Source organism: Montipora foliosa, chromosome 12 (assembly GCF_036669935.1).
Source record: "Montipora foliosa isolate CH-2021 chromosome 12, ASM3666993v2, whole genome shotgun sequence".
NCBI lineage: Eukaryota > Metazoa > Cnidaria > Anthozoa > Scleractinia > Acroporidae > Montipora > Montipora foliosa.
This window is the reverse complement of record NC_090880.1, coordinates 29511142-29524373: the sequence shown is the minus strand read 5'-3', so window position 1 is coordinate 29524373 and position 13232 is coordinate 29511142. Positions and strand designations below refer to the sequence as shown.

The window sequence follows — 13232 nt, the reverse complement described above, 5'->3', positions numbered from 1 at the left end:
CGTCGTGGTCCTCCTTGCTTAAGGTCGCTATTGTTCGACAATGTCATAGCATAAAAAAAATTGAGCGAAAGCGAATTGTTACGGAGCGCTGTTGGGGCGGGGGGATGATAGGATAGGGTCGTACCTCTTGTTGAACACTATATTTTATTGCCTGTATAGTGTCGTACTTCCTATTGTTTTCTGTGCTAAATCCATTGATACCTTTGTTTGTTCTATTGTGCTTTTGGCCAATACTGAAGCCCGTTTCAATGAGATACGACACGACAAAGTAATCATTTGTTTTACTCAAAACAATTATGTGATTTCAGCTGCTTCAATAGCTCAGTGGGAACTTACTCATTCCTATAGGGTGCGATGGCTGGAATTCGAGGCCCTGTTTCAAACTCTGCAATTCATTAAACTCTACAAGAAAAGTTGTTGTTATTTCTTTGTGTTTCAGTTTTCATGCAGCAAAATATCCAATTAAAATGAAAGAAAATTTTCATGAGCGAGCAGCGCTTTTCCAGCATTCAACTCGGATATATCAGCGATCCTGGATAAGCCTTGAAAACAACCGGAAGGGAGGGGAACTATCGCTTTCATATTGTTGAAGAAAATATATCTGAGGTCGCTTTGTATTTGCATTTGGGGTTTCAAACGCAGTTATTACGAAGGCTCTGAGGGACAGTCTGCAAAACAATGGTTACAATGAAATATGGACCTCAAACGCAATGGCGCTCCGTGATATTCGATATTAGGGCCCCTTGCATGGTAAAACCAGGAGCGTGTTCTTGGCATCCTGGAACACATGGAACAATAATTAAGTATAGTACGATCGTCCGTTGAGTTTAGTCCTGAGAAGATGACATTGACTGACGTTTCGACAACCTCAGCGATAGTCATCTTCAGAGTCAAGTGTCACTTGACTCTGAAGATGACTTCCGCTCAGGTTGTCGACTGAACGACTTCAACCAAAGGCAAATCTGTGTTTCTTAAAATCGTCGATACATCAGGACAGTTTGACACCGCCAGCTCTCTTCCCCAGTACTGTCATGGCGCGGTTGTCGTGTTTGACGTCACTTCGTGGGATTCGCCTGTGAACGTACGCCGGTAGGTGGCAATGGTTCGCGAAAAATGCAGTCGTGACATGCCGATTATTCTCGTGGGGAACAAAAGAGATTGCGGAGCCCGGCAGGTAAATACCGAAACAGCCAAAAACGTGCGCGACGAGTTTGACCTGTTTTACATTGAAGTTAGAGCTAAAACTGGAGTCAGTCAACATTGACGAGACTGTTTTCGTACTGACAGAACAGCTTATGCAACGGAGGGACCTGCAAACATGGAGTGGCGCCTCTTCTGTGGCCAGTGTCGTTTATCAACTGCCTTCAACGTCCGCTCTTTGCAATTACGAGCCAGCAGCGATGTTCACCTTAAAGGAGCCTACTTCGTGAAGAAGAATACGAAGAGACCCTGATAGTATTAGTCTGGTTGCCACGACGGCAGATGGAAACTCCGAGAAAGTTACTAAATACTCTTCCACTGCTTATAATAAGAAGCAAAGGAAATGGTAGTGCTGTTCATAATTCAACTTTTAATTACGACCCGGAAACAGTAATTACAAAGACATGTTTCATTATTCCAAAGTATCGAATATTAATTTGTCACTTCCGAACACTCCAGAGCCTAAGTAGTAGATCAATTTGCTATTAATTTCTTACGCGGTAATCAACGCTGCATGATTTAAGTCGTCTTGTTCCCTAACTTATCTTTTCATCATTGTCTTGTTGCAGCAGTTAATTTCAAATTTGATTATTCCACTGAGTGTCAAATAGGAAACTTCACAACCTCGGTTTCAAAGCGAGGCTAAGTGCGACAGTTATATGATGGTCATAACCTGATCCCAACGCTCGGGGGGTTGGGAGAATTCGAGGCAGCTATGCAAACCCGAGACGCAGTCATGTTTATATACTCATGCAAACTCATCTATTGACCAATGAAAGCACGCGTACTATCTTAAGACGACTGCAACGCCACACAACGCCACAAAAGTTGATTGGTTAAGAAAGGAAATTTCGTGCCTTTCTTTGCCGTACTCCATAAAAGCAACGTGAAATCCCCAAATTGTAGGTTTTGATGACAACGTGAGCGTAAAACAATGGACCATTCAGTTTTCTGATTGTTTTTTTTTTTAACTTTAAAACCGTTCGTACCCATCTACTTACAGGATAGTTTGCCCGTATTTTTTAAGGTTAACAAGACCGAATAACCGCGCGAAATACTTGAGAGCGTAAGCACTAAGTTATATTTTGGAGTAACGTTTTCGATCATCGTTGTCCTTGCTAAACTACCTATGTCATAATACAATATGTGAAACAGATGAGTATTAACCATACAGTCACCATGCAGAACCATCATTGTAATTTTTGCGATCCGAAATTTACTAACTTGTTCTTCCAAACTGACTCTTCCAGAAATAGCTTGGTCATTCTGAGAAAGTTCCTTTTTAAAACCAACTTTGTTTAACAGTTGTTCACTACCGATAATGTCTTCTTTTGTGTGTACTGAGAAACGTTTCGTTACCTGTTACGAAAAATAGCATTGCGTGACTAGCGTTACTGTCTAGAAGCTTCGCGAGAGTTCGTAGTTTGTTTATTTTTAGGTTCGTGCGTAAGCGTTTCTAAATCGGTGTGTTTTGTAATCTTTCTATAATTAGATTCATTACTAATTTAGAAAGTTCTAGAAGTTTATTGTCAGAGTATATAAGTAGACGAGTCCAAGCGGAGTGTTTTTCTAACTAGTTTTTCACAAGCGAAGAGAGTTGGCGTTGGCCGTGTTTATTCAAGTGTGACAGAAGCTGTGTTTATTCAAGTTGGCGGAGGCCGTGTAAGTTTGTCGAATACGTGTTATTCAGAGTTTTACTTCGTGGAAACTACGTTCATTTTTGGAATAAATCTTCTTGTTGTTGTTCCGACAACCCTGCGTTCAGTTTTGTTTGCAAGCTACCTTTCCTCAAAACAATCGAACTCGTAACATCACCGTTAGGTTTTTGAAGGCTCTACTAGAGGTTTCCGTTAAAAAAAATTTAGATCGCTGCCATTCGGTGCTGATAAGGTTAAGTGTTTCTATCCTAGTAAATAGCACTGTCTACTTAAATGATTACAGGGTGTAGCAGTCCCTGAAGAGACAACTTACTGCACCAAAATATATCCCATAGCTTTGATACTCTTGTCACCGTTGTCACCTCCGTACTGGGCCTCGTTTCCACACGAACTGGTGGTGTCGTATTGACCTCCAGTGCCAAAGCCAAGCCTTGAGTCACAATAATCACACTCGTTGGCGTCGTTACGAACAATGCCAATTCTTGCTTTGGAGTGGCTGGTAGCGCTACACAGAACATTAAACCCCTCCTTTAGACAACTTGTTTGTAAGGAAGCCTGTGGACCAATTAGCTTCTTCCATTCAGCCAGGCCAAGTTTTACGTTGCGATATTGCCCATCGGCAATCAGCGAATAGAGAGAATCAGCTGATCTGTTAATGACAACGAAATTTGAATGTTGTGCGGCAGAGATCTTCATACCGAGACAGATCTTGTTGAAGGATGTGTTCCAGTAAGTTGGTAACTTTGTTTCTTGTATGTCGAACCCAGTCTGTCCTCCAGGAAGGTTGTAGGATGTCTTGTTGCTCCAAAAACTCGAATCGTAGAGGAAAGTTTGCTGTACAAAAACAAGGAATGAAGCTCTAAAAAAAAGGATCAGACATTCAAGCTACGTTTTAGTAATCATGGCCGGTTGAAATGGCGTGTTTGGAGTACGTTAACTCTGGAGGGATCATTTCATTCGGGGCTTCGCATATTTGCTGCCTGTATTAGCGACCAGCGACAACATTAGCCAGGGGAGGATCTAGGCGGAGGGTGCAGGAAGCCTTGCGATTCATGGAACAAAGGCAGGTTGGAGTAAATCACAATATCATACCTCCAGGGAGTCAAGTTCCTATTTTTAAATATTTTTTGGTCTGCTTCCCATTTTCTCCTATTGTTCAAGAAATTTCTATTTTTTCCCATTTTTAGGGTTTTACTTAGTGTAGGGGAACATTTTGAAATATTTGAGATAAAGTTCATAATAAATTTGGTATATTCTTTTTTTTTAAAAAAGAAACCTTTTCGCCAAAAAAAAAAAAAAAAAACACAGCCTGTTTGAAATGATAACCTTCTGAAACTCATGCCCAAACTTTCTCCGTTTTTTTCTGGTAGCATATAAAGGAGTCTGGAAATCATTTCCGTGCTTGTGCAGTTGCCATGTGGAATTAAGGAGGCAAGTAATTCAATCCAATTTCTATCTCTTTGTTTTCGAACAATGGTTGTTTTATTAATATACCATGTCTTTAAAAACAGTTGTATCTTTGTCTTTATAGCAATATTTTATTCAGAAAAAGTTCAAATATTTTTCAGCCTTATGCGTTTTGTGATAGCTATTAGAGTGGTAACCATTACAAACAAATTCGTGTTTACACACCGCATAATTGTTCGGATATACTTAACGTGTTAACCTACTTTATGTCCAAAAAAGGTCAAGGTGTAATTTTAGATGCGGTAACTTTAAATAAACTTTTGAACCTAAGAAAATTTAATTCAGCTTCTGAAGTGCTAGCTTAACGAAAATTGACTGCGCATGACTTAAATTCACGGGAATTTCTGGCTAGTGGACCGGCCTTTTCATGACCGTGTCAGATGACCTTTCAATCATAAAAATGGTCTTGGTACAATATAGATGTCAGAAATAGAAAGAGCGCGATGAAATTAGTGAGAAGGTGAATTTTGAGGCCACTGACGTTTAGTGCGTGATTTTGGAGCGCAGTTTGAAAGTTTGCAAAATGTAAGAGAATTTTGTGCTGGATGGCAAGCTTGCCACACAGCAGTTGTTTTCCATATAAATTTCAGTTAATTTTTAATCATTAAAATCACTGTATACATAAGCTGCAGTAGGTTCACAAGGGCGGGTCTGGGATTTTGGCTAAGGGGTGCACATGTCAGACGAAAATGCACAGGACGCCCAATCTTTATATGTTAGACAATGTATAACACATGCTTTTAAGAGGGTTAGGGCTGTAGTATGATAAATCTGTAAATGATGAGACAAATAAAAATCTAAGTTAATGCAGTTTTTGTCCTTTTAATATCCTCTAGCAGCTTAATTCGCTTTGCCGTTTTTTAGCTTACATTACTAGGAAGAATTATGAGTGTAACATGACAGTAATTTCAGGCGCTTGCGTCTTTTGAAAAAATCCTGCGACAGAACTTTGCATTATTATGATTTTCTTCAGCTAGCTTGACGATCGATGGAAAGGTCAAATGGCGGAAAATGGAATGACAATGAGGCTGTGTTAATTGGTGGTTTACGCTGACCACTGCTACGAAAGCAAACTGGCGGCGCAAAAGATCTAACTAATTGGCAAGCATTCACTTCTGGCACCATTTTATTCCGCCAAAACCCCGAAAACTAGCGGTTTTAAGGCGCAACGGACCGCTGTCTGTTATTTAGGTTTTTTATTTCGTTTGTAAATTTTAGAATTTTTTAACTAAAACGTTTTTTTTTTTTTGGGAACCGACGGGGGGGGGGGGGGGGGGGGGCACGTGCACCCAGTGCACCACCCCTAGATCCGCCCTTGGTTCAAAACTTTGCAGCCAGACTTGTGTTAAGACTGACAAAGTTTGATTATATTTCAGAGGGCCGATAATCACTTCGATGGTTAAAATTTTCAGACAAAATTCTGTTTATTGATTTTGTTTTAGCTTTTAAATGTATGAATGGAATGGCCCTGGAGTACTTATCTAACTATTTTGTCAAACGCTTTGATATATTCATGGCAGGAAACTAGGGGATCTGGAAGCATTGACACTACTGATTGTAGGTTGCCAATGAGACAAAGAGCTTTCTTTATTATCGGGGAATCAATCAATTGCAATGAAATTGTCTTGCTGCAGATCGCAAGTTTGAAAGACCCAAACAGTTTTAAGAAAGGCCTTTTTAAGAATATATTTTATATTAGAACAAATTAGTGTATGTATGCCACTGTCTTTCCTATTTTCTGAGTGGCATTTGTCACTTGACGCCCCGTATGTACCTTGTTTCCATCGATCTTCATGACCGGTGTCCATCCTCCAGCTCCGCATCCGAAATCTCCAAAGTGACACAAAACGGAAGTTAGACCGGAGTCCACGTGAAGTGTGGTAAGCACGCTTGTGTTAAATCTGTAAATTGGACGGTTTAGGAATTAACTATGCATTCGATAATCGCGTTTTGAAAGGTTGAACACGCGTATTTAAAGCAAATACGTTGTGTTCATAAGGGAGCGTTCACAAAAACTTGTTGGGGGGCGGGGGGGGGGGTGTTTGAAAAATATAAACAGGGGGGGTACGTTACATTATGAAAACAAAAATGTCCTTAGCCAATGTAAACAAAACTAAACAAAATATAATAGTCAAGAGTGTAAAATGGAGTTGACACCCCTACATGACTCTATAACTCCGTTGTGTGTGGTCTGGTTTCCTTTCCTTTGCCATAATTTTGCTCTCTCGAGTACATATTCGAATGGACGCCTTCTTTAGGCGCTTCCCGTAAGATTTCATTTAGCAATGGTTTGTTCTATGAGACTTTAGATTTAGACCTTCATACTACTGTGTGATATATTTCTTTCATCAACGGAGTTGATAATGTAAGTTTACCACCGCACAGGGATTCTAAAAGCTGACGTTTCGAGCGTTAGCCCTTCGTCAGAGCGAATCGAGAAATTATGGGTTGTGTGTAGTTTTTATAGTGGAGTAGGAGCTACGCTAGTGGTGGTAACATGACAACGTGAAAAATAGGATACATTAGTTAAATGAAAAGCGTTCGTTAATACCGTGGGGATTAAGGGTGCCGATTTGGAAGATGAATTTATGTTCCAGATTCTTGCGGCTTTCCGTCGTACCTTGATGTAGGGAAAGGCCGCAGATAGCCATGTGTTTTTTGGAGTGGTTAGGGAGATTAAAATAACGAGCGACTGGCTTAGATACATCCTTGTCATTCTTCGGAGTTCGGAGCGGCAATAAAGAATTTGTTTGTCCGGTATAAGTTTCGTCAGGTACGTTTGTCAAGTACATTTCGTCACCCTCACTTTCCATCCTCATAATTACGCAGTCAAAAGTATCATTCTTAATAACTTTAAATTACTCCAAAATGATCCCGAGACTGGTAGAATCTTTTCGCAAACTCCAGTTATTTCATTCAAACGCGTTAGTTAGAAGCGCGCTCAAAACTAACTAACAACCCGGCACTTTCAAATGCGCGCTCTTATGATGCAAAACTTGTCCTTTCACTCTTAACACTAGCAAAATATCGGGATCTAAGCGATCTGTTAAGACCACCGATCGTTTCACATGTACCTCAGCAAATGCCATTTATTGCATAACCTGTAGGTTATGCAATAAATTATACATTGGCGAGACAGGTAGATGAATAGGCGACCGATTCCGCGAACACCTTCGCGATGTTGAGAAGACTGACAAGGATGCATCTAAGAAGAAGAAAGAATACCATGAAATAGCATTTCCAAGTGAACTACATCGGGGAAGAAAATTACTCAGTTGTTTCACTTGAATAATTGTGACTTGTTACGGTTTCCCTATTATTTTTCCAGAAAAAGGGTTTGCTTTGTATCAACAGGGAAACCGTAACTGAAAGCAAAACGAAGCGGCGCCCGAGATATTGAAAAGAAAACTACGCGATTCTGAAATTCATTTATCTCTTGTTCAAACGCTTTCCGGCTTGAAAAACAATGTAAATAAATTTGGTTGTGAAAAAGGAACGAGGAGATCCCCCGAGTTTTTTGTTTATATTGTTCTCGATCGCGTTTCGTTATGAAAAACTTTCAACTACACTTGAGTGCTGTTCTTTTATCATAATTTATTACGTTTCGTTTTGGTTTTTACGTTGTGTGCATTAAGAATAGCTAAACTATAGTCGGTCATTTTTGTTCTGATTTGAAGGCCTTTGGTAATGCGCGTTTGGTCGCCATAGCAACATAATTTACGGACTTAATGAAACCAAGAGAAAATAAGGGGACAGAGAAGGAGGCACAAGGCGTTGGCCGGGATATGTTATGTCCACGAAAGTTATTTTTAGACGAGCGGAAGTCTTTGTTCTAGCGGACGTCCGTCTTCTGAGACGTCCGCATGCAGTCTTGCCTCGCTCTCGGGTTCTTAGTGAAAAGAGAAAATGATGGCGCACGTGGAAGGCTGATGAATATGTATTTTCTTTCAAACATCAGGCCGAGGTTGGCTTGCATGCGGACGTCTCGGAAGACTTCCGCTCGTCTAAAAATAACTTTCGTGGACATGACATATCCCAAGGGCTGGACCGGGAGCCTCCTTCTCTGTCCCCTCATTTTCTCTTGATGAAACTGAACTGCTCTCGTCCAATGAAAATAGAGTGATTTTTCGTCAGTGTTTCGGAAAAGAAATGCAATTCACTTACTTGTCCTGCTCAGTATCAGCTTCGAACAGGGCTTTGCATGAGGCAGCTGAAAGAGAAACAAAAACAGCTAGTTCAACAGTGATTTAACCAGTTTCTTTTCAAAATGACAGAGGAAAAAACTAATGGTAATACAAAACAGAAAAACTTGCTGCTACTTGATCAACACTTTCAGCATCAACATGCCATTCAGAAGATCACAGGTACGGACGCAAACTGCTTGGTAACCCCAGCAGCTCGATTTAAAGCGACATCAAATACTGACCTATTTCGCAGTTATCTCCCGTGAAGCCAATCCTACAGTTGCAGCGGAAAGCTTTATTTTTCAAGTCTGGTACACATGTACCTCCGTTTTGGCAAGATGAGGAGGCACATTGTGTCTGAAATGGGAAAAAAATCGTCTTTTATACACTACGGAAAATCGTTTAACTTCGACATAATGACCGAGTTTCGGTTATTCTTTCTGTTTTTCTCGAACTTGTTTTTGTTATTATTTTTTATACACGTCAATCCTTTTATTCGTTGACATGAGCATGCTGAGATACGAGTATTGTCATGCCAAGATTTAATAGCAGTCACGTGATCACAAGTGCTTGGAGAACCGAGCCAAGTTGTTAGCGAAGGCCATGAAATGGTGGACGTCGAGCAGCTAATTATACGTTTCTTGACGTGTAGGCTTTTCACGTGCTGCTGGGTAATTCTTGAAGTACTTGTGTTGCCTTTACAAATGGTGTTTCAACGATCTTAACGCGACGTTTGTTTTCATTGTGGAAGCAACTCTTCATGTCAGGATTCAAACAACCTTCTTCAGACGTTATTGTAAATAAATTATTGACGTTTACAGTGTAAGTTGAACACACGATAATTGTCTGAGCAACGATGCCCCATTATCCGACTTTGGACACTTCTACATTGTTATAGGAACATTAATTGTTTTGGCCGCCCGGTTCCATATGCGAAATTTAAGCAAGGATACAAATCTCACGTTAAATGAAGCGTGGGTTAATTAGAGACGAAAGGACGAAGTGATCGTCGCACATAACTGGACAATTTAAGCAAATTAATTGTCTTTTACAGACACCTGAAAAAGTCAGTTGGTTTCAACGGGATACGACCTCGTGACCTCTGAGATGCCGGTGCAATGCTCTAACAACTGAGCCATGAAGCCATTGAGTTCGGAGCACCTGCTCCCAGCTGAGATAATTTCTTGGAACACTTGTCCCTTTCGTAAATCTCACCTGAACAGAGAAGTGAAGTTGCGACGTTGCGAAGTTGCGTTAACCCTAAATTCTTCGGGGGCTCTGTATTGATCAGAAGACAGCAACTCGCAGCAGAGCTTGTCATCAGCTCCTCTTGATGCAGCCATGTTGAAAGACAGGCAAGAGGGATGACAGACATTCAAAAGTGCAGTCAAAGACATCGGCAACCGTGTGTGTACCAACTCTTGGCACATTCAGATAATGCGAGTCGTCTCTTACAAACACATCTTGTGGCACATGTGGGTGATACTATGTGTTTAATCCTGTACCACGTGACAGCATGAAAATTTTAGAATTAATAATTCTGGCGGCAACATTCATATCATATCTGTCAATTAAGTTCGAGGGCATACCATTCAGTCAAAAGTCCTGGAAATTTTGGTTAAATGCCAAATGGAACAGTCATTTTCCGGAGAGTTTGTTTGGAAAATGTGTCCAGAGGTACTCCAAACGGAATTTCGGAAATTCCTGTATCATCAAGTTTACCGATTGTTGAATTTCCGGGCCCTTTTTTTTTGTGAAATCGAGCGATGAGAGAAGGTAAGCCTTGGAAACAGAGATTTGAAACTAGAGCATTACAACTGAAGTATTTTTGGAAAATCGCTTACAGAATGCATGATCACTCCCACCGTGATTTTCCATCAAATAGTAAGCACCACTAACCTCTTCACCAGGCTCTGCACAACTATGTATATTCGAAATACTTAGGGAAAGTCCGCCGGAATTTGATCTAGTTATCATCACGAGTGTGTGATAGTAGAGCAAACTTAATCGGGAATAACATGGTTTAGCATTCTTATAGCACAGTCATTTTTTTGTGTAAATCATGACGCATTTCTATGCGGTTTTTTTTTTAATCTCTGTGTATTAGAACCTTCTTCGTGGACATTTATGGATTCTATGACAACGTTATCTAAAATATTTGCAGCTTTCATTTCAAATCCAATATTTTCTTTAGTTTTTCAGTCATTTCTCAACGATTCAGGGATTCCTAAGTTTCCAGGTTCGGCCCACCGCGATCTTCTTTTAGGCTGTCCGATGCTATACTAACTGCTGCTCGCTTGGCCGTCGAGAGTTTTCTTTGTTGCGACTGAAATAGGAGAAACATATTTGAGCTTAATTATACTAACCGGGACCAACTCATTACGTACTCCTATGGAAAAAACAAGCGGAGAGGAAAAAAATCCGAATTTGCCTGTTTTTCAAAAAAGCCTAACCCCGAAAGAGAGATATTACAGTGCGCAAACGTGGAATCAATTCTCGAGTACCATGCCAAATTACTTCTGAGAAGAATTGAAAACATTTCTGCTTCTCGATCTCGTCAACCGACTTTTCTTTCGGAACACATGTTGTGCGTCCCCCGCAAATAAGTTAAGGAAACAGTGTTTCTTCAACAATGTCCCACTCCGAAACAGTATTTTTTCTTTGTTGTTTTCCCTTGCATGTTGTTGACTAGAAATTCAATATAAAGTCTTTATTAAAAACTAGTCTCAACAGACGTGAGGCTTTAAAGTCTTAATATGTTTAAAGGAGAAACATTGCGTTAATACAGTGTGTACAAAATTTACAAGATAAATAAGATAACCAAGGTAACCGCGTTATATAAATTTAAGCAGGCATCTGGTCATAAACGACTTTTTGAATTTCTCCGATCCTTTATCCGAGGAAGCTGGTGTAACCGTTTTTGGCGGGAGCAATTCTTGAAGACGATGATCTTTGTAATAGTTATCTTGTTGAACAACAAGTTACATCCTTTATCTTCGCTTCAATTATAATACACTTGATATCTTCAAGTAAAAATTATCCATGTCGAAACGCCCCTTTGCAAAAAGAATTGCTTTAATTGACGATACGGTGGCGACATGGTGTTTCCAGTGGGGTTCCTTAACGCACACGACCGGCACACAAATGAAAGCTTCAAATTCTAGTAGTGTTGATATAGCTATTTTACTTTAACTTGAAACAACGCTGAAACATGATGGAGTGGTAGTTATGTAGATATATGTGGAAAAAGTCCTCATTCGCAAAAAAAAATAATAATAAAACTTTTACACGTGTAATTTACAAGTGTAGCTATTGTTCTCAGACTCAGACGTGTAAAAGTTTTATTAAATTGACTCCAGGACAAGACAGAAACAACTTGAAACGTGGATAAAGGAAAAGATAACTTACCAACCGCACGAGTTCCTTCTCGTATCACAAAAAACAAAACGAAGAGAAGAAAATAGCATATGACACGCGATAACGTGGTGAGTAAATGACTGACACAGTCTGAAGTTAAATCCCGACGATACGTTAAAGAGTGAAGATTCTAGTAGTGTTGATAAAGCTATTTTACTTTGACTTAAAACAACACTGAAACTTGATGGAATAGTAGATATGTGGAAACAGTTCTCCTTTGAAAAAAAAAATACTGAAAAAAAAATCCAGGACAGGAGAGAAACAACTTGAAACGTGGATAAACGAAAAGACAACTTACCATCTGTACGAATTCCTTCTCGTATCACAGAAAACAAAACGAAGTGGAGAAAATAGCATGTGACACGCGATAACATGGTGAGTAAATGACCGACTAAAGTTAAATCCCGACGATACGTACAAGAGCGACGATTGCTATTAGCTTTTACTGCATGATCAGTGGAAATGTTTGCTAAAAACTCACAAGATCACACCACGCTCACTAAATGCTTGCTTCGTTCTTTATCAACACCCTACCTAACACAAGCGCAATGACTGTCAGGGGAAACCAATTTATTTAATATTGATGACAATAATCTCATATGATTACAGAAATTAGGAAACTTCAGCGCCACTGAAAGTTCATATCTGACAACATGAGTTTAACTTCCGTTATTAAAAGAGAGAGAAATTGAAAAAGTTTGACGATAATTTGATGGTTAGTTAACAAGTCTTGCCAACTCCTTGACAGTGGCGTAGCGTCCTTTACGCAAATCATGACGCACGTGCGTACTTGAGAAATTGGTAGGATTTTTTGAAAAAAAATTTTCTGTTATAAGTAAAAGCCCTCCGAGGCCCCTATAGTGTCATTCTCATCACCAGTCTCCAGTTCCTGGTTATTTTTTGTTTTTTAAGAAAAGGTTATGATGATGATGATGTTATAACAGAGGTTGCGACGTCTTGCCCTTTGCATGTAAACCCCCTGTTTGTGTTGTAACTTGCGGAAAATTCAACAGAAGGGAAGCATTTTCCTTCGCATATATTTATTGAAATGTCCTTCGGAAATAGTCGGAAATGGCATTTGCGAGACAATAAAATTTTAAATTTTCTGGGGGGAAAATGCCCCAGAGCTCCCTGGTTTGGAGCACCTCTGGCGCTCGAAACATTCTTTGTGTGCGTACACGTTCTAAATCTCACGCTACACCCTTGCTTGATAAAGTATATAAAATACTCAAGAACGTTCCGCACGAAGGACGGAAATGACTTGTTTTATGAGAACATCTGCTAAATATTAATTGTCATCTACTTC

The 13232-nt window shown here is 39.9% G+C and overlaps 1 protein-coding gene across 2 annotated transcripts; it reads right to left on the bottom strand.

Annotated features, from left to right (window-relative positions):
* Positions 1–1480: 1480 nt before the first annotated feature.
* On the bottom strand, positions 1481–12330 carry LOC137978977 (uncharacterized skeletal organic matrix protein 5-like). Of its 2 annotated transcripts, none has more exons than XM_068826113.1 (6): positions 12225–12330; positions 8752–8866; positions 8490–8535; positions 6100–6226; positions 3016–3692; positions 1481–2559 (listed from the first exon to the last, which is right to left on the bottom strand). In XM_068826113.1, the coding sequence occupies exons 1-5, from the start codon at positions 12225–12227 to the stop codon at positions 3168–3170; spliced, it is 816 nt and encodes a 271-aa protein (XP_068682214.1). In that variant the 5' UTR covers positions 12228–12330; the 3' UTR covers positions 1481–2559; positions 3016–3167. The 2 variants fall into 2 exon arrangements, with proteins under 2 accessions (XP_068682214.1, XP_068682215.1); XM_068826114.1 differs by lacking the exon at positions 12225–12330 and adding an exon at positions 9725–9737.
* Positions 12331–13232: the final 902 nt, after the last annotated feature.